Source organism: Myotis davidii, unplaced genomic scaffold, assembly GCF_000327345.1.
Source record: "Myotis davidii unplaced genomic scaffold, ASM32734v1 scaffold854, whole genome shotgun sequence".
NCBI lineage: Eukaryota > Metazoa > Chordata > Mammalia > Chiroptera > Vespertilionidae > Myotis > Myotis davidii.
Genome location: NW_006285939.1, coordinates 1,276,582 through 1,303,633, shown reverse-complemented (window position 1 = coordinate 1,303,633; position 27,052 = coordinate 1,276,582). Strand labels below are relative to the sequence as shown.

Genomic DNA, 27,052 nt, shown 5'->3' with positions numbered 1-27,052 from the left:
CTCATATCTCGAAAAACTCGTTAGTCGGGACACTCGTAAGTCAAGGCCCCACTGTATATCAGACTTTTCAAGTTGGTAAAAGGAGAAGCCTGGCAGCGTGTGGGTGAAGGTGCGGGACCCACAGGTCCTACTCTCCGGGGGAGTGGCCGCTGAGGAGCCTCCCTGAAGAAGCGGCTAGCCAGCCCGAGAAAGTTAAAGGCCGCATGTCCTCCACCCAGCCCTCCGCGCCCAGGTGGTCCCCTGCGCAAAGGCTGGCCCCTGTGCACGTGGAGGCGCGGACAAGAGATATGGCTGCAGCATTATTCTGATCGTGAAAAACTGGAAACGATTAATGTTCACCAGTAGGACCACAAACGAATAATTTACGGCATGTTTACTAGTACATCAGAGCACTACGCAGCAGTGAAAATAGTGCAGTATCTGCGGATCAGCCCCAGAGCTGATGAGCAAGCCCTGGATGGAGGAAGCCCATTGAGAAGTGTTAGGAGGTGAGCATATCCCAGATGCACATGTACCCCTGTGACCAGCGGGGCAGGCTTCCCCAGAGGAGGGTGAGTGAGTGGGTGCCTGAGTGCGTGCACAGCTGGCTTTAGTCTATCTGAAATGTGCTATTCACTTTATGTTGGGCAGTGAATACTTGAGCATTTATTTTGTTTTAAAAAAAGCTTTGCATCTGAAATTTTTTTTTATTTTCTGCCCATAAACAGAGTTGCCTCTTTCCTTTGTAAATAAAAATGAATCCCATCAGAACTGTGCTAAGACTACAAAAATGCTGTATAAAAGCCAAGCACTGAAGTAGGCCTTCAACCAACATTGGATAAGGGAGCACATGATTATGAAACCCACCATCTGCAGTGATGGCCAAATGCATCGTGTGCTGGTCTTGAGCTAGACGCTGGCCCAAACACTTACCTGTATTGTTTCCACTAATCCTACAACCACCCTCTGAGGTGGGCATTATTGTTGCTCCCACTTTACAGAAACTGGAGCTGAGCAGGAGGAAGCCCAGAGCCCCAGCTGAGCCGCGGCGCCAGGAGCGGGTTCACCTCATGCATCCTAAGTAGCACGCACAGGTCTAAGAAGCGTACAGCTCCCACCTGGGACCCGCTATCGCTCAGAAACTTTAATCCCAAAAAGAAAAAGTCAGTCCTTTGACTGGGAACTTCTGTGGGAAGATGATTTTCCTCCTCCGGAATGAGAATTCTTTGTCTTCGTCGCCAGCCCTGTGCCTCCCCCCTGCGCTGGCAAACCCCTCAAAGACCACTTTGCGGGCAATTGACTCAGAAGCATCAGATCATCTGTGAGCAGTGGGACTCCAGGCAGTGCTACAATAAAGCAAATTGGGCCCCTGCGAGCTGAACAGTAATTGTACCCTCAGCCAGCTCCCCCCGGGCCCGCACTGCTTCCTGGGACTCCGTGGGCACTTCTGGGAGCCGCCTTAACTCGTTCAGGCCACTGGGGTGCCGTTCTGCGCGGAGGCAGCCACTCACTGAATGATGCCCTGGAGACCCCAAAGAGTTAAGGCAGCTTCCGAAGGACCTAAATTTTTTTCCTCAAACTGGGACTTGCATGCTGGGAGGATATTGCTCAATATTTTAAAAACTCACATTATCTAAGCGGCACCATCATGTCTCGTGCTGCCCCCTCGCATGGAAGGAAGAGGGAGAAAACAACACTGCAGGCCAGTGGCAAATAAGGAAGTGCCAGCAAGGAGACAGGAGAACCCACTTCCCAGTGACAGGCGGCCTGTGGGTCCCAAGCATGCGGGACTGTCACTCCTGCTTCCCCGCCTCACGCTTGGGTAGTCTGGTTTTTATGACTCAAAACACTTTCAAGATTTGCATGAGTGTCCCTGCTAGTGCGACGGTTACTCTAGCCTTTGTAAGTAAAAAAGTGCACTAAGATTTTGTTAGCACAACCAGGCTGTTTTCCCAAAATGGGAATAAATCATGTCACAGGCCCCACTCTGAGGGGGTAGACTCAGGATGGACAAGGAGGGGTGCTGACCCTCACCATCCTCTCTGGGCATCGCACCTGGAAATAATTGTTGGTCATCCTTATTATTACACTTAATGTTACTACCCTCTCATCCATGGGCAGTTGGGTCTATGCTTGGTTTCCACGAGAATGACTAACCCACTTAATGGCATGAACTCAGCACCACTAGCCAGGCAGTTAACCTAAGAACATGTGCCTGCATACGTGCACATGTGTGCACATACACATACACACATGCACACACATTCTCACTTCCAAGTACAATCACTCCACACTAGGAAATAAATACATTCATCCGCACATTGCCGACTATTCTGCTCATCTATATAACAAACCACCCCAGGACTGAGTGGCTTAATTAACAGCAATCAGATATTTGGGTCAAGAGCCTGCAGTTTGGGCAGAGATTTCTCTGGCTCAGTCAGCTGGGGCAGCTGACGGGGGCTGAGGGACCGGTTTCTAAGATGGGGCACTCACAGGGCTGGTGAGGTGGTGCTGGCTGTGGGCAGCGAGTGTGGCTTCCAGACCAGGGGCTTTGGTTTCCCTCCACAAAGGTTTGTACGCAGGGCTGCTTGGTCTTCCTCACAACATGGCAGCAGGGTTCTAAGGATGAATATTCCAAGTGACAGAAGAAGCGACAAGTCTCTCGGGGTCTGGAAATGTCACTTCTGCCTTATTCCATTAGCCGCGCCATCACAAACGCATGTGGAGTCACGGGAAGGGGCACGATGCTGCCTCATAAGGCCGCCACATGAACTCCTTTGCAGCATCTCACATCCACAGATCTCCTTTTATTTTCTCCCATGTGTCCCAGCCCCTTGGTTGTCTGTCTCAGGCAGTGAGGAACTTTACACTAATTGCTGGGGATTCCCTAGCTCACCACCTGCTCTCTCTCAAAGCATATATTCTAAGAACTGTCTCCCACAACTGCATCCACAGCTCTAGCTCCCCCTGGCTATTCTTATGGAATATCTCTGGGCACCTTGAGGGCCTGCAGTGGTTCCTTTTGCCTCAGAGCATCCTCAACTGAAAGCCAGCAGGACCTGCCCATGCTGGCGAGGGGATGCATTCTCCTCTGGGCCAGAAGTCCATGATGGAAAGGTTCCTCGAAGAACAAAACCCAAGGCTCTCGGCAGGAAAAGAACAGCAGTCAGGTCCACCCTTCCTGAGAGCACTGAGTGGCCCACTGAGAAGTCGTTGGCTCTGTGCTGTTTCCTCGGTGAAGCAGCTACCCTCCTCCGAGTCTGCACCTGGAGGCAGCTACCCAAGCATCATATGGGGAGGGATAGCATCTTCTTGTGCCCAAAGGGAGTGGAGGCACTAGCCAGGCAGACCCCTGTCCAGTGGGTCACGGGGCAGGAAAGAACAGGTGTGCTCTGCTCTGCTCGGCCCCGCAACACTGCCTGAGGGAGCCCGGTGGTTCACCACACAGACCTGCGCAGATTGGCCAGGTTACGTTCTGCTCTCCACTAACCACTGGGTGACCTTGGCCACATTATATATCGTCTCTAACCCTCTCCTTGCTCGTGTATAAAGCGGGATACAAGTGGCCTCACTTCCCGGGGTTAGTGTGAGGGCTTGAAAACACCGAGCAAAGCGCCTGGGTGAGGCTCACCAGCTGCAGCCCTGGCTGAGGACTCCTCCATGACCTCCCCCAGGGGGTGATGGCCAGGCAGGTGGAGGAGCCTCAGCTCTCACTGGAAGCTTGGTGTCTGACTCCTCCCCTCCGGGCAGCTCCCTGCTGGGGTTGCAGGGCCCTGAGTCTCCACCTGGCAATTCCTTCTTACCAAGACAGCAGCCAAAAGCTGAGTAGGTTCACTCCTTAACACACTAAGTTGTTCTTACCTCTGAAGATGAGACAATGGGACTAGAATTTAATGTGAAACCAACCATATTTGTACCTGCCTAGCAGTTAATGCAGATGCACATGTAAACAATGACAGGGGTTGGGGGACAAGTATCCTTGCTGTGGGTTTGGAGGAGTCAGATATGAGAGAAAGCTAGAGGCTACATCGGGATGGTGTGCCCTGTGGGGAGAAGATGCCACAGAAGCCCCTCTGGGGAGTTTTTGGGGAGTCGGCTCTGCAAGGCACGAGCTATCAAAACTCAGGACTTTCCAGGTCTAGGCAAGTGGTGGCCACTGAGGTGGGGCAGACATGACCTTCACCATGACCTTCACCAAAGCCCTGCCTGCACATGGACCACCCCTTCTGTGATGCGTCTGATAGAATCTGGCCCAGTGTAATAAGATCCCATCACCCAGGGACATAACCCTATCTGAGTAGGGGCGACAATTCAAAAATTTCTTGTGTTCATTGTGTCAGAACAAAGAATATTCAAGATCATCTTAATTTTCCTTGGGCCCAAAATGAAAAGGGCCAGGTATAGAGAATTGCGATCTGCCACACAAATTATTCCAGAACTCTCTTAAACCTGCTCAGGAGTCTCTGAGCCCATTTGGGCCATGGTTTCCATGACAGCCAATACATGCATAAGGCTTTGAGGTCAGTGGCCACATTCCACAGGACATGGCATAACTTTAAGTCCTGATATTTCCAAAGTCCTCATAGACAACCTGAAAGAATACTGTCCTATGGATATAAAATCCAGATGAGAGAGGTTACAAGGACCTGTGTTCCAGTGGCTGTTTTCTGTCTTCATCTGCAGCTCAGGTTCTACCTACACTACCCCTGAACACCGCCTACATACCCCGTTTCTTTCCACCATCAGCTTTTCATTAAGAAGCCTGAGGGCATGGCTCTGACTCCAGCATGAGTCAGCACTTAATAGAAATAACATGTTTGTAGATATGTAGGACTTAACAAAAGAATGTCGATGTTTAGAGATGACTAAAAGCCTGTAATACCCTGCTTGTCCAGGGTTCACAGAAGTGGACTCCAGAGACCCTGAACAGAGCAGGTGTCCATGGTTTGGGGAATCGTGGTGACAGGGCCTCAGACTACACGTGGGAGTTAGTGTCCTGGAAGCTGGTGGGAAGGTCATCGGGATGGTGTCTGCTTCCATGTGCCCTGGACTTCAGCATCATCTTATCCACCCTCACAGACCCCCAGCAAAGTGCTGCTCATTACACTTTACAGATGAGAAACTGAGGGTCAGGGATATTTCGTAACTTGCTCAAGGGTGCACAGCTACTAAGCAATGGCTCCAGGGCAGAGCCTGCTCTCTTTGGTCGAACACATGGGCCATAATGCCTGCAACTCCCAGGACCAGGTTTGGGAAACAGAGGCCAATCTCAAGGTTCACTTATAGTAGGAACTGTGCTCTGCTCGTGGGGTCCAAGCTCAGAGGCCTACAGGGTGCAGTGACATAAGTGAGGAAGGTGCACTGGGTGACATGTTAGGGCGTGGGGCACTGGGTGAACTGAGGGAACAAGACTTTCTGTCTGAGAGGGGTGCCCCTAACCATCTCCATGCTGTTGGTTTTACAGCTACCAGTTTTTCCAGAGAAACTGGACATCTGATTTTCTGGTAAAAGCTTTCTATTTTGAAAAAAAATGGCCTATAATTCAGGTTTAATTTCTATAAGCCAAATAAAGCACATTCTGGGTGTGACTCCGTAGCCTCTGCTTTGGATGGAGTCTCCATAAAGGGAAAACTCTGTCTCCTTTATTCTCACAGCCCAGGCCCTGGGACAGAGTCTAGATGCATCATACACTTTTGTACAACAAATGAAGGAATTCTCAAATCAGAGACCTGGAGGGCAAGCGAGTGCCAAGCCCTGGCTCTCGGACTCAGAGCACTTTCATCAGAGCCGGGCTGCGTGGCTGGGGGAAAGACACGGCACGTAGATGAGCCCGCACCCACCCCACGCCAGGGACTCTCGCTCAGGGCAAAGGATGCGTGCTCACGGTGTTCCTTTCAGAAGGCAACACTGATCTGAAAACTGGGTGAGACTGAGCTGTCTCCAAACACGAGGGCTGTCGGGGCAGGGAGGCTAGAAATAAAACCTGAGCCATCTCCTAGCCCAGTCCTTCTTTCCAGTACATCCCCAACGTCCCAGTTATCCAGCCTGTAGAATGGGATGAATGGGGTTTACAAGTCCCAATCAGGGAGGAAAACAATGATTTAATGAACAAGTTACTTGGTATGTGTGGTGTGTTTTTGGTTTTGTTTTTGTTTTTTTGACCAAGAACATGCCCACGTATTCAATGCCTAAGTCATCTTTGGAAATCCTTAAATATTTCTGGTTAATAATTTAGATGAAACATTAGCAAAGGGGTTTCCAATAAAACCTGCCTATGCCCCACCTGTCTCAGTCTATTTTCAATGTGAAAGGGAGCCCATATTCTCTGCTGCTCTTTGGCTAGAGGTGTATTTTTTAATAATAGCTCAAAATCAATGGTCAAGCAAAAATGAAGTCCTCATAAAGATGCATTTCCAATGGTACAATAGCCTTCAGTAGATTCAATATGAGGCAGATCTCATCTCCAGGAGCTCTGTTCTGAGACAACAAGAAAAACTCTTATGCCTGTGCTGCAACCAGCTGCCACCTGTCACCACCTGCCACCACCAACCACCACCAGCTGTCACCTGCCATCACCAGCCACCACCAGCTGCCACCTGCCACCAACAACCACCACCAGCTGTCACCAGCCACCACCAACCGCCACCAGCTGTCACCAGCCACCACCAGCCATCATCAGCTGTCACCAGCCACCACCAGCCGCCAGCAGCTGCCACAAGCCAGAGCATCGGCCTAGTGGACTCTCCTGGAGCCTGTGGCTGTGGGAGGGAGCACTGCTTCATGCTCCCACAGACTGCACCTCCGTTTGCACGGTTGGCATGATCTGGTGTTCTGACACTTGAGCCCTGGTGCTGGCAGGACTGGTGTTTGAGATGATGAGCCATCCTGTGACTCCTGTCTCAAGACACAGACTGCTTTTCTAGCTCCCAGGGAGCTGGTCTCCTCTCTGGCTTCACGCTGGGATTTCGGCTGAACAATATAGCTTCTTTAGCTAAAGGGATAATAGTTCTCCAGAGTCATCTGCTCACCCATCCCCAGCCCTTCCCCATCCTGGAGATGAGCCTCGCTTGACTCGTTATTGAATAGCACAACCTTCTCCTCTAAGCAACCAGAGACCGCTAGGATGATATGAAAATCAACAACCAGCTTACAATCATTCCACAAGTATCCCAAGAGCACTGTATGGTGATACAGCGTCAAAAATAACAATACTGACCTTTAGGAACAGTGGGAGAAGGCGCAGCAGGCTCTCCTGGCGGTCAGCCGGGTTCCTATGAGCCAACTGCTGATATTCCAGAAACTTCCTCTCTACCGTCTCCCAGAGAGCTGTGGGGCCCGGGGACTGCACTCCAGGGGGGGAGTCAGACTGAGCACCATCAGGCTGGTCAGCTTTGGGACCTGGATCCTCAGCTCCGTCTTCAGCCTTTGAGACACCTTCTGCCTCCATGCCTCAGCAAACAGCTCTGGATTCAGAACAAAAACAAAGATGAGAAGTCCCGACACAGCACTTCCTGATGCCGCTGGCTGTGGGGCAGGTCCTGCACCATTCAGTCTAGTTCCTACTGAAGCTGGTTCCTCTAAGAATCTGAAACCAGCTAAAATAAGAAGGCATTTTCAAAAAGAGATTCCGATGTGACTCACAGAGATTGACAACCTAAAATGGGCGGGCTTTGGGCACAGATTCGTATGAGAGTTGGGTATTCTGATTCTCTCTGTATGGTGAGGAAACAACTGGGCCAAAAGCATACAAGCAGCTAGATGTGTAGCTGAGATGCAAACCTCTAACACCAAAGCCTGTTCCCTTATTACCCGGTGCTGCTCCTCTTTTAAAAGACTGAGTTGATAGAAGAGACGTGTGCAAATTATCTCACCAAAATCTGTAGAAGCAAGTGATTCTATGTCTTCAATTATAACTTCCTTCCACCCCATGTATCCAAAGGATATAGCTTCTTCATTCTCAGCGTGATTTGGTTCACTCTCAATATTTTTAGAGGACTTTTTCCTCGAAACGACTTGTTGAACCCCACACTAACTGGAAAGTGCTCCTCTCTTAGTGTAAACAGGAGTGAGTTGCGCAAGCTGGAGACTTCGGGGCAGGAGGCACAGGGGAAAAACCTCCGCAGTCAAAACAGCCCAAGACTGACCTGCAAGATACTGACCTTGAGAAGGTGCCTTTTTGTCTGTGTCCTTGACTTTTCAGTTGCTATGACTGACTCAGCACAAGAAAGGTTTGTTTGTTGTGCATTTGTCAAGAGTGTAGAAAGCTCCCAAACTGTCCAGGCTCCCTGCAAGGAGCCCTCCCCCCAACCACAGCCTCACCATGCAGAGTCTATAGGGAGCCCGGCCAGCAAAGAGCAACCACTGCTCAAAGGGTGGGGGCCAGGGTGGACACCACAGTGGAGTCACCAGCATTTTGCTCTGGGCTACAGCCATGGAAGAGACCTCATGCTTTATGTTTATTTCACAGGAAGGCATGGCAGTGAACTCAAGATCATGTGGCCAGACTAACCATCCCCTCTTTGAAACTTTCTCATTCTTTATGTACAAAGCTCCATACATCCCTAGCTCTTCTATCACACATACTTATTAGTCAAATTTCACTTTCAGAAATCATTTCCTTTTTACAAGGCCATGTAGGTACAATATTGAACACTGGGAAGGAACAAAATATTGGGAAGAATATCAAGGTTTGCCACACCCAGAAAAATGGCTGCTGATAGTCCTGCTTCTATGAATATACTAGGGGCCAGGTGCATGAAATTCATGCACTGGGGGAGGGGTATCCCCCAGCCCAGCTGCACCCTCTCCAATCTGGGACCCCTTGAGAGATGTCTGATTGCTGGTTTACACCCCCGGGATCAGGCCTAAACGGGCAGTTGTACATCCCTCTCATAATCTAGGACTGCTGGCTCCCAACTGCTTGTCTGCCTGCCTGCCTGCCTGCCTGATTGCTCCTAACCACTCCCCTCCCAGCCTGATCAACGCCTAACCGCTTCTGCCTCCAGCCTGATCACCCCTAACCACTCCCCTGCCAGCCTGATTGACGCCTAATGCTCCCCTGCGCGCCTGATCGCCCCCAACTGCCCTCCCCTTCAGGCCTTGTTGCCCCCAACTGCCCTCCCCTGCAGGCCTGGTCACCCCCAACTACCCTCCCCTGCAGGCCTGCTCGCCCCCAACTACCCTCCCCTGCTGGCCATCTTGTGACACATGGGGGCGGCCATCTTTTGTGATGGTGTGACAGTCGATTTGCATATTACCTCTTTATTATATAGGATAGCTTACTAAGAACACATTAATAATACTGTTGAGACAAACATGTTTTATTAATACCTTTGCTTTTGTTGGTGGGTTGGCTGGGGGTTGGGGATGGTTATTTGTTACCTGTTCTGGGTTGATCCTTAGAGACAGGTAGGGTGGGGGGCACCTTACACTCCTCGGTCCCAGCACAGCCTCTTCCCTGACCCCTGATCTGGGCCATTCTCCTCTCTGTTAGTTTATTCATTTATTCTTTGGCCCTCCATTCGCGTGCCCACTCCCTTCTTCCCCCCACCCTGGCCACCAATGTGACGGCAGTGTCCTTATGAAGCCTGGCACGGGAGAGGCTCCTGGACGCATGGATCTCAGTTCCCTGAATGACCTGTGTCTTCTCTGCAGGCCACTGTTTCACTCAGCATTATGTCTTCAGACCTAGCCATGTGGCGCTATGTTTGTCAACCTCATTTCCTCTAGCTGCTACCCATGTTACACAGTGGGAATCACGTGCCTATTTGACTTGTCTGCTCTGCAGTGACGACAGCTAAATTACCCTCAACTTCCCGTACCACACCGCTCCTGTCCCTTAACCCCATGCAGGCCTCCAGGGCCACACGTGGCTGGCTTTGGCTATGACCACGGGAGCAAGATGCTGAGTCAGGGTCTATACCTGCTCAATTCAACTATGTGCCAGCAGCTAAGATGCCTCCAGAAGCTGACAGCAGACCACCCTCCCAAAGAGCAGGTGAAGGCCCCCTGCCATCTCACCGCACCCTACTCAGCACTGCCCAGCTTTCTGATGTTTGCCAGCCTGACTGCAGTAAGCGGTCCCTTGCTGTCATTTTAATTTGCATTTCTCTAACCTGCTGATGAGTCGGAGCATCTTTGCATGCCTGTTAGCCTTTTGGATTTGCTCTTCTGCCAACTGACTATTCATAACCTTTGCTCATTTTTCCTTGCCTGTTTTTTTCTTGTTTTACAAGTTATTCTAGAAACGTGTTCCTTGTTTGTTTTAGAAATCACAAATATCTTCTCTCAATCCATTTTTACTGTGTCTTATTGATTCTAGAGAGAAGAGAAGGGAGAAGATAGAGAGATAGAAACATCGAGAGAGAAACATCACTGAATGGCTGCCTCCTGCACGCCCCCTAATGGGGATCAAACCCTCAACCCAGCAATTGAACCAGTGACCCATCGATTTATGGGCTGATGCTCAACCACTGAGCCACACTGTCTGGGCCTCACAATCCATTTTTAATAAATTCGTTTATAACTTCCTTTTTGTCACTAAAGCATAGCATGAATATTGTATGCTGCTGAGGATCTTCGCTGTTGGTCGTTAACCTGCTAACCCTGTACACTGATACATCCCAGTGGCTTCCGTTATCCACCACCAACAACACGAGCAGCAGCTTCGCGTGGATGCCTGTCCACATATCCATGAGTTAAAAACAGGTTAAGTTCCTGAAAGAAAGTAGCTGGACCTAAAGGCAGATAACTTTTTCCAGCTCTTGACCCTTTTCCAAACAGTGTCTCCAAAACACTCACTCGATGTACAGTCCTACAAGCGCGTGTGAGTTCACACAGCCTCATCATATGTTTACTCTCGCTGATCTGTGGGAAAACAACCACGTATGCTGTTTCTCACTGCGGACCCTGTGGAAGCCGGAGCAGCTGAGTGTGGTTCTGCCCTCTGCCCTCAGGCCCGTCAACCGACTCTGCGTGACTCATGAGCTCCTGGAGGAGAACTCCCCCCTCCCCCCCAACACACACACACAACTTCATTTGCCCCTGAGAGCCACACACATTCCCCTCAATGTCAGCTCGGAGAGGGAATGCCGTTGAGGCTGTCTCAGCAGTTGGCAGTGTAGATGCTCAATAAAATGTTAGTGAATAAATAAATGAATAAACCTAAAAGCTGATGGCACCCAAAGCTCTCTCTCTGTGGCCTAGACCCCCCTCTTCTAAACAAGTGCTTTTCTCATTCTGAGACTTCTACTTGGATTTTCTCCAGCCTCTGAAAGTCACCATGTCCAATCAAACTGCCATCCCCTCACCGCAGAGCCAGCCCCGAGTCAGGCAGGGACAGCCAATGCACTAGATGGCTGTTAGGGCCACACTAAGTGTTGTCTCTGTCATAGGAAAGCCACTCATGGCCACACCTGCCGCTGCCACCAACTGGTCATTCAATGAACCATGTCTGAGGCCTCACCAACACGCCACGTTGCTCATGCTCCCCTGAGTGGACAGAGCTCTTCGAGAAACATGAGGGTCTAACAAGCGAGGGTCTGTGCAGTCCACAGAGAAGCCGTCTCACCCCAGAGTCAAGCTGCCCCTCTGGCCCCTCCCCGCCCAGGCCCCTTAGCTACAAGAGGGACCAGAGAGAGGGCCCCCTGCACTGCGGGAAGGAGGGCAGAAACCCCCTGTACCCTCCGCTGTCAAAGGCGCCCTCTGTCAGCACCAGCACTTCTTATCCCAGCAAAAAGGGGCCAGTTGGGGGCGGGTCCTGGGGAGGCCAGGGCAGGGCAGGAATTAGGGTGAGGCAGGTGACCCACCCACCCCAGGAACAAGATTTAAGGGGCATTACAAAAATCTCAGTGGCCGAGTTAGTGTTTTAATGAAATCTTTTTTAAATCAAAGTTAAGTCCAAACCTGCACAATGAACAAAATATCAAAATGTTGCTGCCCCCTCCAGGCCTAGACTTCTGCAGATTCCACTTTAATACACAGCGTAGTGACCTCGAGGACAAATGTGAGGGGATAGACTGCAGACCAAGTGATGAGACGCATCCCTGCCTGTGTCCTGTCTGTACACAGGACAATCAGAGGCCCCCTGGAGGGGCCATGCCCACTGAGTCTATGCCCAGCCGTGTCATTTGTAGGGTTGAGGGAAGGGCACCTCCTTGGTGCTGGCATTTCCATGTGCGGCTTCACTGAACCTTCCTGCCATCCAGCGACGGCAAGACGGTGGGCTTCGTCTGCGTGAGGCTGCGGCCTGGACAGAGAGCTGGCCTCCCTGGGTCCCACTGCCAGTGAGCGCTGAGAAGAATCCTCCGCAGTCGGCCCACAGCGTGCCTAAGAGCATCGCCTGAGAGGCACCCGGGCACTGAGCTCCAATCAGGGCTCCCTGCCGGTGCCACAGGCCGAGGGAGGAGGAGAGTTTGGGGGAGGTAGAGGGAAAGGCAGCCTTGGCAGGACTGAGAACTAGAGGCTGCGGGTCCCAGGACTTCAGGAAAAGACAAAGCCCTCCTCTCTGCCAGCAGCTGTTTCCCGGCGAGGGTCAGGCGGAGGCCCTGGAGCCCCTGCATGCCCACAGTCTGCCAGCGTGCCAGGCCCTGCCCACGCACACAGCCCTGAGGCAGAGCCGGGCCTCGATGGCAGTCACACCTGGCGGCTGTGATGCCTTAACCAAGCTACTTCTCTTCACCAAATCAGCCCCGGGGAGCTCAGCTCCCCCTCTGCTGCTGCAGGACAGTGGGACAGAGGCGTGACAGTGAGTCAGGGCAGAGGGGCCGAGGGACCCGAGTGGGCTGAGAGCCGTGGGTCTGTGCACTGTGGGCAGGGCACAGTAGGGGGTTTCCTATGACCTCAGAGACACCAGGCTGAGAGTGGCCATGTGGGCAGAGCCCTCCGGTGTCACAGCCCATCGTGGCCCAGCCCACGCCAACCCGCCAGCACAGATTTGCAGCATCCACTGCACTCTGCCTCGGACGGTTCAGAGCGCCCGGGGCACCCTGCGCACAGCCGCCGTGCTGGAGGCTGGCACCTGAGCCTGAGGAAAGGCAAGCTGTTGATGTTTGGGCACAAAACCAACATTCCTGACTCTCATCCCGGCTTTCTGTGGAGCTCGGAGGGGGACCTTAGCCCCTGGGCGGGGCCTCTGTATCAGAGGACACAGGACAGGATGCAGCTTCCTGTTTCTCTTTCACTCCCCCCAGTTCCTCTCTGCACAGCCGCAGAGTCACACGTGCTCCTGCGTCAGCGGGGAACAGGCCTCAGCCAGGAGCTCAGAAAAAAACAACAGCCCTCCAGTTCCAACAGGACCTGTAGGGTGGCCGGCCTCCCTCCCTCTACCCCACCGTTGGTAGGCGAGCCCAGCAATAGGAGAGCCTGCAAGCTCAAAGCAAACTGGAAAGGAGTCAGGGAAAGACAACAGCTGTAGACACAAGTGGGCATGGCCCCTCCAGGGGGCCTCTGATTGTCCTGTGTACAGACAGGACACAGGCAGGGATGCGTCTCATCACTTGGTCTGCAGTCTATCCCCTCACATTTGTCCTCGAGGTCACTACGCTGTGTATTAAAGTGGAATCTGCAGAAGTCTAGGCCTGGAGGGGGCAGCAACACAAGAGGCTTTGCTCACAGCCACCTCCAGAGCCCACTGCCATCAGGCAGAGCTGCCGAGGCCCAGCAGCTCGCACAGGGAGGCGTAGGTGAGCCCGCCTGAGACCCAGAGCACACCCAGCACCTGCACAGGGAGGCGCAGGTGAGCCCGCCTGAGACCCAGCGCACACCCAGCAGAATGTCCTTACAAACAGACACACTCAGTCCATGTGGGCGAGGGTGCACAGCCACAACCCTCACCCTTGCTGGTGGAGGCGCAGCCACTCAGGAAGACAGTGGGCCATTTCTGAGAAAGTTAAACATGTAAACTTAAATAATTCTTCTCCTAGGTATTTGCTTTACAGACATGAAAACTTATATTCCTATAAAAACCTAAACAGGAATGCTTACAGCAGATCTATGCATAGCTGCCTGAGCCTGGAAACAACCCAAACATCCCTGAGGGGCGAAGGGACGCGTCACTGAAGTAAGAAGCACTGCTGACCCACAGCACCCTGTGTGGATCTCAAGGCCTCAGGACAGTGTCGGGAGCCAGTCTCCATGGCCACATACTGTCTGAGTCTGTTTGTATGATGCCCTGGAAAAGGCAACGTCTTAGGGACAAAAGCATAGATCAGTGTTGCAGGGATTGGGGCGAGGAGGATGGCGACACAAGTATGGAAGGGAACTTTTCTATATAAAAATCCATTACTGAGGCGGAGAGAGAACCACAGGGGAGCCAGAGGCAGAGCCAATGGCCACATGCATGAGCTCTGTCTGACTCCAACGTTCACATGCTCCTCCTAAACCACACGCCCTCCTTCCTAGGAATGTCACAGGTTGGGGGCGGGGGGGAATCAAAGCTCCTATGAACATAAGCCCTCCCAGCCTCAGCCTCTGTGTTGGTCAAGGGTAGAGACTGCTCCCCAACTTTTTGGTTCACTTTTCCGTCCAATTAAAAGAAACAATAAATAATCATTTTGTCAAATTGGCTGAACTAATAGACAAGATGGGTCAGTTATAAAAAGTAAAAGGATAACCAAAGAAATTAACAACAGAAGAGCAACAGACTATTCACAGTAGCAAAAAGCGGGAGCAATTCAAGTGCCATCAACAGATGATAAATAAATGTGGTGTGTTCATACATGGACTATTATTCAGCCAGGAAAAGGAAGAAAATCCTGACACATGATACAACATGGATGAACCTTGAGGAAATTACACTAAATGAAATCAGCCAGTCACAGAACAAATACTGTATCGTTGCACTTACATGTTACCTGGAGTAAATCAAATTCCTCCAAACAGGAAGTTGAATGGTGATTGTCAAGAGCTGGCGGGAGGAGAGACTATGCAGTTACTATGTAATGGGGACACAGTTCCAGTTTTGCAAGCTAAAAAGAGTTCTGAAGATAGATGGTGGTGATGGTTACACAGCAATTGAATATGCCACTGGACTGCACACTTAATAATAGCAAATTTGGGGAGAGATAATGTGACCACATAGGCCAATGATGGCGAACCTTTTGAGCTCAGCGTGTCAGCATTTTGAAAAACCTTAACTTAACTCTGGTACCGTGTCTCATATAGAAATTTTCTGATATTTGCAACCATAGTAAAACAAAGAGTTATATTTTTTATATTTATTTTATATATTTAAATGCCATTTAACAAAGAAAAATCAACCAAAAAAATGAGTTCGCATGTCACCTCTGACACGTGTGTCATAGGTTCGCCATCACTGGCATAGGCAAACCTTTCTTGCACCTCCTACCAGGGCCAGAATGAAAATAAAACTAAAGTGGGAACATACACCCAGAATTACCAACTGAGGTCCAGCTGAGGAGACTCATACCAAGGAAGGACAGAAACCACCTGGAGACCAGTAGGCAGGGCGAGGTGCGAGGGGCTGGCCCAGCTCCCAGGGCAACAGGCGTAGAGTGAGGAGGGAGCTCCCGGCTATGGGAGGGTCTGTTCCATCAGAGGATAGAGGCCTGGAACCCAGGCTGGCTCCACAGCCCAGAGCAACAGAGCCAAGCCCGCGGACCATGTAGCATCCAGCTGTGAACGGCAGCAGGGCTGCTGGCCATCATGGAGCCTGCAGCCCATAGACCAGGGGTGGGCAACCTTCTTGTGAGTGCGTGCTAAAACCAGCAAAATCTTTGACTCAAAATTCTTCTGTGTGCCAACCCTAATTTTTATAGAATATGTTATGCCTACTTGATATCTCTTAAGGTGTACGTATGTGAAGAACCTTGAAGAAATAATAAAATTCATTCTAGTGACAAAAACACAGTATATGATGATGAAAAATACATTTATTTTTTAATGTATACATGTACACTGATAGTCTGACAGAAAACTTTATGACTCCGTTTGATATTATCAGTGGGACTTTTGCTGCTGCATCACTGATGACAGAGATTTTACATCAGGTTTATATTTCGTGACCTTCAGATATATGCACGAGCTACTATTTTCATCGGTCAGGCTACTCCTATTGCGAGACTTACAAAATTCATCACTGAGAACAAAGATTCACAAGTGTATGTGGATGAAACCAAAACACTGGTCGGATCTAGGAAAGCAGGGAGAGTTAAGGCAGAGGCATAGAAATTGCTCTTCCCCTCTCTCGTCAATCCATGTCATTGGTCTTTAAGATAACTTGTTATGTAAAATTATTTATTTATCTAAGATGCACCTACACTGAATTTATCTAAAAATAAAAAAAGTCGATATGAAGAAAAAAATTGTAAATGGAAGATTATAAGAGAGAGTTTTGCGTGCCAGCAAAAGTTACTGGCGTGCCATGTTTGGCACGCGTGCCAGGGGTTGCCCACCCCTGCCATAGACCGTTGTTGTTGTTTTCACCCCAAGCACAGGAATTTTTATTTGCAGTTACTCACCAAGGGTCTGGTGCAGGGAGGGTGATGTGGACTCGAGGTGCCTAAAGAGAGGCTGGGGCCGGGGGATGGGGGGTGCACAGGGGGGTGGCATTGGAGGGAAACATGGAAAATCAGCAGTCGGGATTCCTGCATTCGGTCATATACCCAAACCCAAACCGCCATTTTTCCTGAGAGGAGTTAGCCACTCACACAGTCACAGCTGTGGAAAAAGGAAAAACCCTACCCTAGGGGATCCAGCCTGCCCCGCCCTCAGGAGCCCTGCCTGCCACACTGTGTTTGCAAAGGAGAGAGCCACAGAGGCCAAGCCCTATGGGTCGAGCATCAGTGACTGGACTGGGGACGTTACACTAAGTGAAATAAGCCATCCGCCCCACTACCCTGGGAACCTGACTGGCTCTTTCCCCGAATGGGAGAGCTGATAGACACGCCAGGTTTCCAATGGGTCTCACTGGATTGCATACGAGGATCTCTGCCCAGCTGAGGGTAGAGTAAGATTCTGGGCCACTCGCAGAGGAGTAGCTCTGGGACAGGGAAACATGCCCCCACTTTTCCTGAGGTCTGAACAGCACCTCCCATCACAGGAAACTTAGCGGTGTAGACTTCCAGCTCCACCTAAATCCCTTCCAGAAACAGATTTTTGAAATACTAAGATTGACAGCTAGCTGGCAAGCAAAGGCAGGTGGAGGTGGGGCCCAGGTAACCTGGGTAAGCTTACTGACCCAGCCCTGGGCCCCATGCTTTAGATGGAAGCTTGGCCCCTCCCTCGTGCAGCCAGACACACCCTGATTCGCTTGAAGCTTCAAACAGGTTGCTGAAAGCCAAGGACAGTTTCTGACAGTGGTTAGCACCTAAGTACCCCCAGGGAAGCCCAGAATTGGCAGACAGTCAGCCACAGTTACTAGAAGAGCAGGATCCAAAGGGAGGCACTACACTCAGCCGAGACAAACGCCACTTCACTTTTTCTTTCTTTCTTTTCTCTTCACTTTCTTTTTCCTTTTTTATATATCTTCCTTATCTATCTGCTTTATTGATTTGTTATTATTTTAGTCTCTATTATTTCATTCATATACCCAACTTTCCTTCCCCTTTCCTACTCAAGCTGTTTTCCCCACCTGCTTTCTCATCTCTTTTCCTTTTCTTATTTTCGGTCTATCTACTTTCTCCTCTATTTTCCCTTTCAATGTTTTTCTTCCTCTTTTATTTTAAACAATTTTTCTTCCCACATTTTCTTATCCTTTATTCTAATTTTATTTATTTCATCTATGCTCCTTCATATTCCTTCCCCTCATTTGGGGGCAGGGGAGTCTTTTGTTTTCTCCTCATGTTTTCCTTTCTTTATTTTCTTCTATCATTCTTTTCTCTTTCCTCATTCTCTGTTGGTTGCTTTTGTTGTTGCTGTAGGCTCTTGTGTATGTTTCTGTTTTGTTTTATTTCTTTCACGTTTTATGGTGCTGAATTTTGTTCTGTCTGTCAGTACCTCCATAACAGCTTGAATGATGCCACTGGGGTGAGCCTCATAGTCAACTAGCCTGAGAGGATATTCCATCCACAAACAGGAAAACAACACTCAAGACACAATTACAACAGAAGAACCTAAGTAACTCAAACAAGGGGCTTTCCTAGAGCACCAGGCTCTGGAGATATAAGAGATGCACCCCTGGGTCCTATTAAACACCCACTACATAAGATAACCCCTCAAAGACTGGGAGGCGTTGCAGCTTGATCTAATACAGTGATGGCGAACCGATGACATGTGTGTCAGAGGTGACACGTGAACTCATTTTTTTGGTTGATTTTTCTTTGTTAAATGGCATTTAAATATATAAAATAAATATCAAAAATATAAATCTTTGTTTTACTATGGTTGCAAATATCAAAATATTTCTATATGTGACACGGCACCAGAGTTAAGTTAGGGTTTTTCAAAATGCTGGCATGCCGAGCTCAAAAGGTTTGCCATCACCGATCTAATACATAGAAGCCAATACAAAGGGGTAGCAAAAATGGGGAGACAAAGAGCAACTCCCAAATGAAAGAAGAGGATGAATCACCAGAAAAGGACTTAAATGAAATGGAAGCAAGAAATTTGTTAGGTAAAGAATTCAAAGTGATGGTTATAAGTGTGCTCAAACAACCTAGGGAGAACTATAAGCAATTGAATGAGAATTATAAGGAGCTAAATAAGAACTACATCAACATGAAAAAAGAGGTTGAAACAATGAATAAAAATCAAGTGGAAATGAAGTACGATGTAGCTGAAATAAAGAACACTGTGGAAGTACCCAAGAGTAGGCTATATGTAGCTGAGGATCAAATTGGTTAATTAGAAGACAAGGTAGAAAAAAACACCCATTCAGGACAGCAATTGGAAAAAAATATTTAAAGCAAAATGAGAACCTAAGGGAGCTTAGGGAGAACATGAAATGTAACAATGTTCATGTCATAGGGATACCAGAAGGAGAAGAATCCAAGCCAGGAGTAGAGAACCTATTTGAAGAAATAATTACAGAAAATTTTCCTAAATTCATGAAGGAAAAAGTCCCTCATATTCACAAAACACTAAGTCCCAATCAAGATAAACTTCAAAAGACCCATACCTAAGCACATCACAATTTAAATGGTAAACATTAAAGACAAAGAAATAATCTTAAAGGCTGTAAGAGAGACAGAAAGTTACCTACAAGGGAACTTTGTAGGTAACCAAAAGTTCATGTGTCACCACTGACACATATGTGATTTCTCCAGAGAAACACTTCAGGCTAGAGGGAGTGGCATGAAGTATATAAAGTAATGAAAGCAAGGCACTGAACCCAAGACTACTCTATCCAGCAAGGCTATTTTCAAAATTGAAGTGAAATAAAGAGATTTGCAGACAAAAGAAGGCTAAAATAGTTTATTACCACAAAATCAGCACTGCAGGAAATGCTAAAGGCACTGTTGTAAGAAGAAAACCTAGAGAGAGAAGAACACATGCATAAAGAATAAAAATGGTAACAAATAATAACCTTAAATTAAAATGGCTTAAATGTTCCAATCAAAAGACATAGGTAGCTGAATGGATAAGAAATCATGACCCATAAATATGCTGTTTACAAGAGACCCACCTCGGAACAAAAGACTCACACAAAATGAAAGTGAAGGGATGGGGGGAAATCTTTCAGGCAAATAAAAATGGGAAAAAAACTGAGGTAATAATACTGATATCTGATTAAATAGACTTCAAAATGACGGCCATAACAAGAGACAATGAAAGCCACTTCATAATACTAAAGAGATCGATACAAGAGGCTATAACTCTGGTAAACATATATGCACCCAATGCAGGAACACCTAAATAAGTAAAAAAAACTTCTGGAGAAATTGACAGTAATACAATCATATTATAGGACTTTAACATCCCCCGCTGACTTCACTGGATAGTTATTATAGATAAAACAAAAACAAAAAACAAAACAAAACAAAAAAACCACACACACACACACACACACACACACACACAAGGAAACAAAGATCCTAAATAATGCATTGGATCAGGTGGAATTAATTGACATATACAGAACATTTCACCCCAAAGCTACGGAATATACATTCTTCTCAAATGCACATGGGTCATTCTCAAAGATAGACTATGTATTAGGACACAAACTAAGTTTCTACAAGTTCAAGAAGATTGAAATCATATCAAGTATCTTCTTGGGTTACAATAGCATGAAATTAGAAATCAACTCCAATAAAAATACTCAAAAACATTCAAACATATGGAAGCTAAATAACATGTTATCAAACAATGAATGGGTCACCAAAGAGATCAAGAAAGACATAAAAAAGAAAAAAAGAAAAAAAAAACTTCCTGAAAACAAATAAAAATGAACACCCAAAAACCCAAAATCTACGGGACACAGTGAAAGCAGTCCTGAGAGGGAAGTTCATAACATTACAGGCCTACCTAAAAAATAAATAAATAAATAAATAAATAAGACAATCTTCTGATAAACTATCTAACCTAAACCTAAAGAATTAGAAAGAAAACAACAAGAAAAGCCAAAGTAGAAGGAAGGAAATAAAAAGATCAGAGCAGAAATAAATGACATAGAGACAAAAAAAAAAAAAATCAATGAAACCAAAAGCTGGTTATTTAAAAAGATAAATAAGATTAATGAACCTTTAGCCAGACTCATCAAGAAACAAAGAGAGAGGACCCAAATAAACAAAATTAGAAATTACCCCAAAGAAATACAAAGGATCACAAAAAATAATGAACAACTATTCCAAAAACTTAGACAACCTGGGTGACATAGACATATTCCTAGAAAAATACAGTCTTGTAAATACAGTCTTCAGGAAGAATCAGAAAAGCTGAATAGGCTAATAACAACTAATGAAATTGAAGCAGTAAACAAAAATCTCACAGGAAACAAAAGCCCTATTCCAGATGGCTTCACAGGGGAGTTTTACCAAACTTTTAAAGAAGAACTTACATCTATCCTCTTCAAACTGTTCCAAAAAATTTAAGAGAAAGGTACACTTCCAAGTTCTTTTTTACAAGGCCCACATTAGCCTCATTCCAAAATCAGATAAAGACACTACAAAGAAAGAGAATTCCATGCCAATATCCCTGATGAATATATATGCTAAAATTCTCAACAAAATTTTAGCAAGTCGGATTCAGAAATAGCTTAAAACTAGTATAACCAAGTAGGATTTATCCCAGGGATGCAAGGCTGGTAGAATATTTGCAAATCATTAAATGTGATGCATCACATAGATAAATTGGAAAACATAAATCATATAACCATACCATTTGATGCAGAAAAAGCATTAGACAAATCCAACACGGTTTTTTGATAAAAACTCTCAGCAAAGTGGTAATAGAGATATCAAACCTCAACATAATATAGGCCATATATAACAGACTTCAGCCAACATCATACTCTATGGGCAAAACTAAATCTTTGTCCCAAGAACAGCAACAAGGAATAAGACAAGGATGTTTGCTTTCACCACTCTGTTCAATATAGTACTGGAAGTCCTAGACACAGTGATCAGACAAGAAAGAAAAATTAAAAGCATCCAAATTGGAAAGAAGGAAGTAAAATTATCCTTATTCACAGATGACATGATATTATACATAGAAAACCCTAAATATTCCATCAAGAAACTACTAGATTTAATAAATAAATTTGGCAATGTAGCAGGATACAAAATTAATACCCAAACATCTATGTCATTTTTATACACTAATAATGAACTCTCAGAAAGAGAAACAAAAAAAAACAACCCCATTTACCATTGCAACAAAAAAAATTAAGATACATAGGAATAAACTTAACCAAGGAGGTAAAAGACCAGTACTCAGAAAACTACAGGACACTGAAAAAAGAGATAGAGGAAGATATAAATGAGTGGAACAATATACCATGTTCATGGATTGGTAGAATCAACATTATTAAAATGTCCATACTATCCAAGGCAATCAACAGATCCAATGCAATCCCTATTAAAATACCAATGGCACATTTCACAGATCTAGAACAAATATTCCAAAATTTTATATAGAACCAAAAAAAGACCCCATAGAGTCACATCAATCTTGAGAAAGAAGAACAAAGTTCGAGGGGTTACAATACCATATATGAAGTTATACCATGAAGCCACTGTAATCAAAACAGCCTGTTACTGGCACAAGAACAGGCATATAGATCAATGGAACAGAACAGAGACCCCACAAATTGACCCAAGCCATTACGGTCAATTATATTTGACAAAGGAGGCAAGAGCATACAATGGAGTAAAGACAGTCTCTATAATAAATAGTGTTGGAGAAAATGGACAAGGACATGCAAAAAAAAAAAAAAAAAAAAAACGAGACTAGACCACCAACTAACACCATACACAAGAATAAACTAAAATGGATAAAAGACTTAAATGTAAGTCGGGAAAACATAAAAATGGTTCTTCTTAGAAGAAACCATAGGCAGCAAAATTTCATATATCTCTCACAGCAATATATTTGTCGATACATCTCCTAGGAAAGAGAAACTAAGTAGAACATAAGTGAATGAGACTACATCAAAATAAAAGGCTTTTGCACAGCAAAAGAACCCATCAACAAAATGAAAAGGGAGCTCACTGCATGGGAGAACATATTTGCCAATGGTACATCTGATTAGGGGTAAATTTCCAAAATATATGCTCTGTGTCCACACCTGGGTTAGCTCTGGGCAGAGAGGACATAGTATGGAAGGGGAGACACAAGTGAGATGCAACAAGACCAGAGGAAACAGGAGGTGGAAGTGCTTGGGCAACATGGACCCCAAGAATGTATAGAAAGCAGCCAAGAGCATCAAATCCCTATAAGACAAGCCCCAGGAGCACAGTCACACTGTATGCAAAGGGAGGAATACCAGTAAACTAGGAGACTAACGGGAAGGGCATGCTAGTTGAGCTTTCCATGTGAGGAAAGCATTGGCAGAGGTCATGCTCTGAGACCTGCCTGTGGCAGGCCCTGCTGGGGTGGCAGCCAGCCTTCAGGCATCACTGCAGGCCAATAGGCAGACCTTTAGCCTCCAGCCTGCCTCTGGGGAAGGAGTTCCTGAAGGCAGTGGTCTGGAAACTTGTGTCAGTCTTGCCTGAAGAGATTATTAAAACCCATATTTCTGGAATCCGTGCCAGAATTTCTGATTCAGTGGGTCTGGATAAGAATTTGTATCTCTAACAAGATTCCAGGTGATACCAAAGAGCTGGTCCAAACACCACACCTGGAGGACCACCAGGGACCACACCTTGAGGACCACACCCAAGGAGATGCCTCAGAGCGGGCATGGGAATCAGAAATGTCTTGTCATCTAGGTTGTATCTTGCATTGCTGCAAGCCCTGAGCAGAAGTGCTGTTCTCAAGAGCTAGGCTCCAGGGCAAGAACAAGAATACATACAGGGGCTGCACAGCAGGGCAGGCAGGAAAACCATAGCCCTGCAGACGTGGGCAGGGGCAGCAGAGGGGTGGTCAGTACCAAAGGTGCCCTGAGGGCTCTGAAGGGGCTGGGATGAGAACCAGGGCTTGCCCAGAAATCACCTTCCTGTTGCCCCAAACCCACTCAGTTAGGAAATGTCCCCACCCCCTGCATTAAAGAACTGCAGAGCCCAGGGCCCTACATCCTCCTGACATGACTCGAGAGAGAAAGAGACAGCTCAGGTGTTTTCCAGAAGTTTAGGAATTCCCCTGAAGACTAAGATGGGACTCCAATTGTCAGGAACCATGGCCCTCAACACTTCCTTTTTCAGATTCCAGCCCATGCACTCCTGGCCAGCACACACCTCTGTGGTTTTGCAACATTAACAGAATGTAGGAACTCATGGTGGCCTGCGGAAGGGACACAGTTTTGTATCTCGGTATGTGTACCAACTTCCACATTCCCGAACACTCTCAGGGAGCAGTTCCCCTGGGCACACCCTTGAAGCTTAGCTGCAACTGAGCTACCCTCTCAACATTGGGACACGGGCCTGTGACCGCACAGGTAACAAGCTCAGCCCCATAATTGGGAGCCTCTCCAATGCAGGAGCTAGTCCATAGTTGTCTCCAGTGAGGAAATGCTGCTTCGGTAGAACGGCCATAACCACTATGTGCAGTGTATCATTGTCTAACTGCTATACTGTACCCCTGAATTAACACAAAATAATATTCGATGTCAACTGTAATAAAAATTTTTAATTTAATCAAGAATACCATCAATGTTCTCTAATCTTAGAAAATGTATATGGTAGACATCATTGGTCCCATTATAGAGATGAGAAAAATAAGACTCAAAGAAACTGTGATTCAGAGAAAATAAGTAATTTATTTGAAATCAAACTGCTAATAAGCCTCAGGATTAAAGTCAAACCCAGACTTTTTTGACTCCGAAGCTCCTCACCCCTTCACAACCCCTGCTCAGCTTGACACAAATCCTCCAGGAAGAGCAGAGACCCCAGTGCCACCAGGCTGCTTTGCTAGTCTCAGCACAAGGCAGGCACCAGCTGGCCAGCCCCTCCCTTGGCTGACACCTGCAGCCCACCAGGCCAGCACCAGTCACCCGCCCTCTAGGCTTCTCACCCTCCAACCCAGAACCACCAGGAATCTGCAGCACCTTTATACTGCCCAGGCACTGGTTAAGGTGTGAGTAATGAAAAGATTTCTGGGATTGGTTAGTTGACATAATCCTCCTGTTTAGCTTATTAAATTTTAAGTGTAATTTGGTCAGAAAACATGCACAAAGGTCACTAAATTTTCAACTGTATCTGGAAGAATGCATTCCTGGTGTGTAAGGAATTAAGCATCTCTTAAGTCTCATGGAATTAATTATTAAATTAAAGAATAATTATCAATTCTCGCAGATTAAAGAACACATACCGAAATAAGCACAGACCCCTGTGCACAATTATGTTGTGACCCCTCTATCCCACAGAGAGCTAGCAGCTGTGGTGGCTCCCTGCTGTCCAGAAGAACTAGGTCCGGAAAACTCTGCTTTTGGGGTAGTGAGAAAAAGAACTTTCAGATGCAACTTTGCAGGCGATGATTGTTCACAAAAGTGCAGAGCGAGGGAAGTGCTGGCAGCGGGACCAGCGCGGCAGCCCCTGGGCCATCTCCCGGCCTCTCCGGCCTCTCCGTGACTCAGGCCCACCTGTAACCTGAGGCTCCTTAGGGTCTGTCCACCAATGAGGCTACTTGTCAATTAGACTCGTGTTCAGAGCCTCCATGAGACCTGGGTATCTGTTCAACCAGAATGAGTCTCCTACAGGCTGGCAAAGTCTCAATGTGTCAGGAATATTTTCAGCCCAGACCTAATTCTTCCACATGCCCAGGAGATGGGCCCATGCACCAGAGGGCACCACCGAAAAGCCAAGCAACCTCAGAATTCTGCAGCAGGGAGTGAGTCGGGGGGCCTGGGCCCCTGCCATCCCTGGGGCGGCCCTCCCCCTCTGCTTCTCCATCTCTCAGCCTTGCTGGGCAGGCCGCTCTACCTAGGCCACTGCCCCCTCCCCACCCACACGGACTTAGAAGAATCTGTCCCTCCCTTCCCTGCTCCAGTGTCTTCTATCCATGGCCCCTGTTCTCTAGGAGCATTCCCAGTGGGGGCCCTGGATGACCTACCCCCACCCTTGCCTAATTTCCCATGCACCCCCAGTGGGGTCTCGCTCTGACCCTTGGCCTTTACTCAGTGACCCTGCTTGAGATACCCCTCCTGCAACTCCACATGTCTAAATCCTGCTGCCTTCAAAACACAGCTTCCTGCCTCCCGGCACAGGCTTCCCTGATGCCCCAACCAAAACAGTCAGCTCCTCTCTCCAGTTCTGACTCCCAACTCCCGCACCACCGGCCAGCTATGATTAGAAAGCATCCATCACCAGCTCATGGCAGCCCTTTGCAGTTTGCTAAGCTGCATCCACGAGTGATCTCATGATAATTCCACCAGGTGCACGGGGTTCCCAACATCCTCGATCATCCCTGCAGGGGCGAGGTGCCTGGGAGTGAGTCACTTGTGGGGTTAGACAGAGTGAAAGTGAGCGTCATTCCCAAAGGTATCAATTTCCCAGCAGCCCCTGCCTAGGCTGGCAGTCCTCACTCACTCCTACAGGTCTCCTGACTCAGGACTGTGCTTTCTCATTCCTGCCGCAGCTCTGCACTGTGATGGATCATAAAATGCCACACCCTGTTAACAAATGGAGGGGGGGGGTGGATCATTACATTAAACACACGTCAAAAATGGGACTATTCTGACACTTTAAATTGTGTGAGGAAAAAAGCATTTCTTGGAACGAAGGCGATGTTTTAAAGGGGCGCTTGTGAGGGGATCCCTTCTTGGCAAATGAAGCAGTAGAGAGACTGAGGGTGACCGCCTCTCCCCTCTGGTCCCAAGACCAAGTGCGGCCCCAATTCCGTTTCCCTGGTTTGTGCCATTTACATATCGACAGGTCTCCTGGAGACCCTGTGGGATGGAAAAACAGATAAGCTGGGGCTCGGGGCTTTCGGGTTGTAAGGTAGCACCCCTGGTTGGTTTGAATTTTTCTTTTAATTACCTGATTCTCAGCTCCTGCTCTCTCCGCACTCCTGAGCCTGTGGCCTCAGCTGCTGCGCTTTTGCCGACGCCCAGCACAGGTGGGACATGCACCTGGAGCTGCAGGCCTGGTCACTCCTGCCCAGCGACTGCATCGCTCTCCGGGTCACTGCCCCCCTTGCATCTGTCTCCCAGCCGCTCAGGAAGCCTGGCGCTACCTCGGAATGCTCTGACCGACTACACAACCCAGCTTCTTCACGTGTACATGACTTTCCGGCTCTGCATATCTCCTACATTCTGTGCATGCCTTTTAAAAAAAATCTTTATTGTTCAGATTATTACAGTTGTTCTTCTTTTTCCCCCCATACCTCCCTCCACCCGGTTCCCACTCCACCCTCTGCCCTTACCCCTCCACTGTCCTCATCCATAGGTGCACAATTTTCGTCCAGTCTCTTTCCACACCCCACACCCTCTTCCCCGCAAAAATTGTCAGTCCACTCCCTTTCCATGCCCCTGATTCTATTATATTCACCAATTTATTCTTCTCATCAGATTTTTTAT

At 47.6% G+C, this 27,052-nt stretch overlaps 1 protein-coding gene across 1 annotated transcript in view; it reads right to left on the bottom strand.

The window, feature by feature from the left end:
• Positions 1-27,052, bottom strand: part of WDFY4 (WDFY family member 4) — a 258,657-nt gene that overhangs the window by 224,758 nt on the left and 6,847 nt on the right. Inside the window, exon 2 of the mRNA XM_006757129.2 lies at positions 7,199-7,445. Within this exon, the coding sequence (XP_006757192.1) occupies positions 7,199-7,429 (231 nt within the window). The 5' untranslated portion in view covers positions 7,430-7,445. The remainder of the gene's footprint in view (positions 1-7,198; positions 7,446-27,052) is intronic.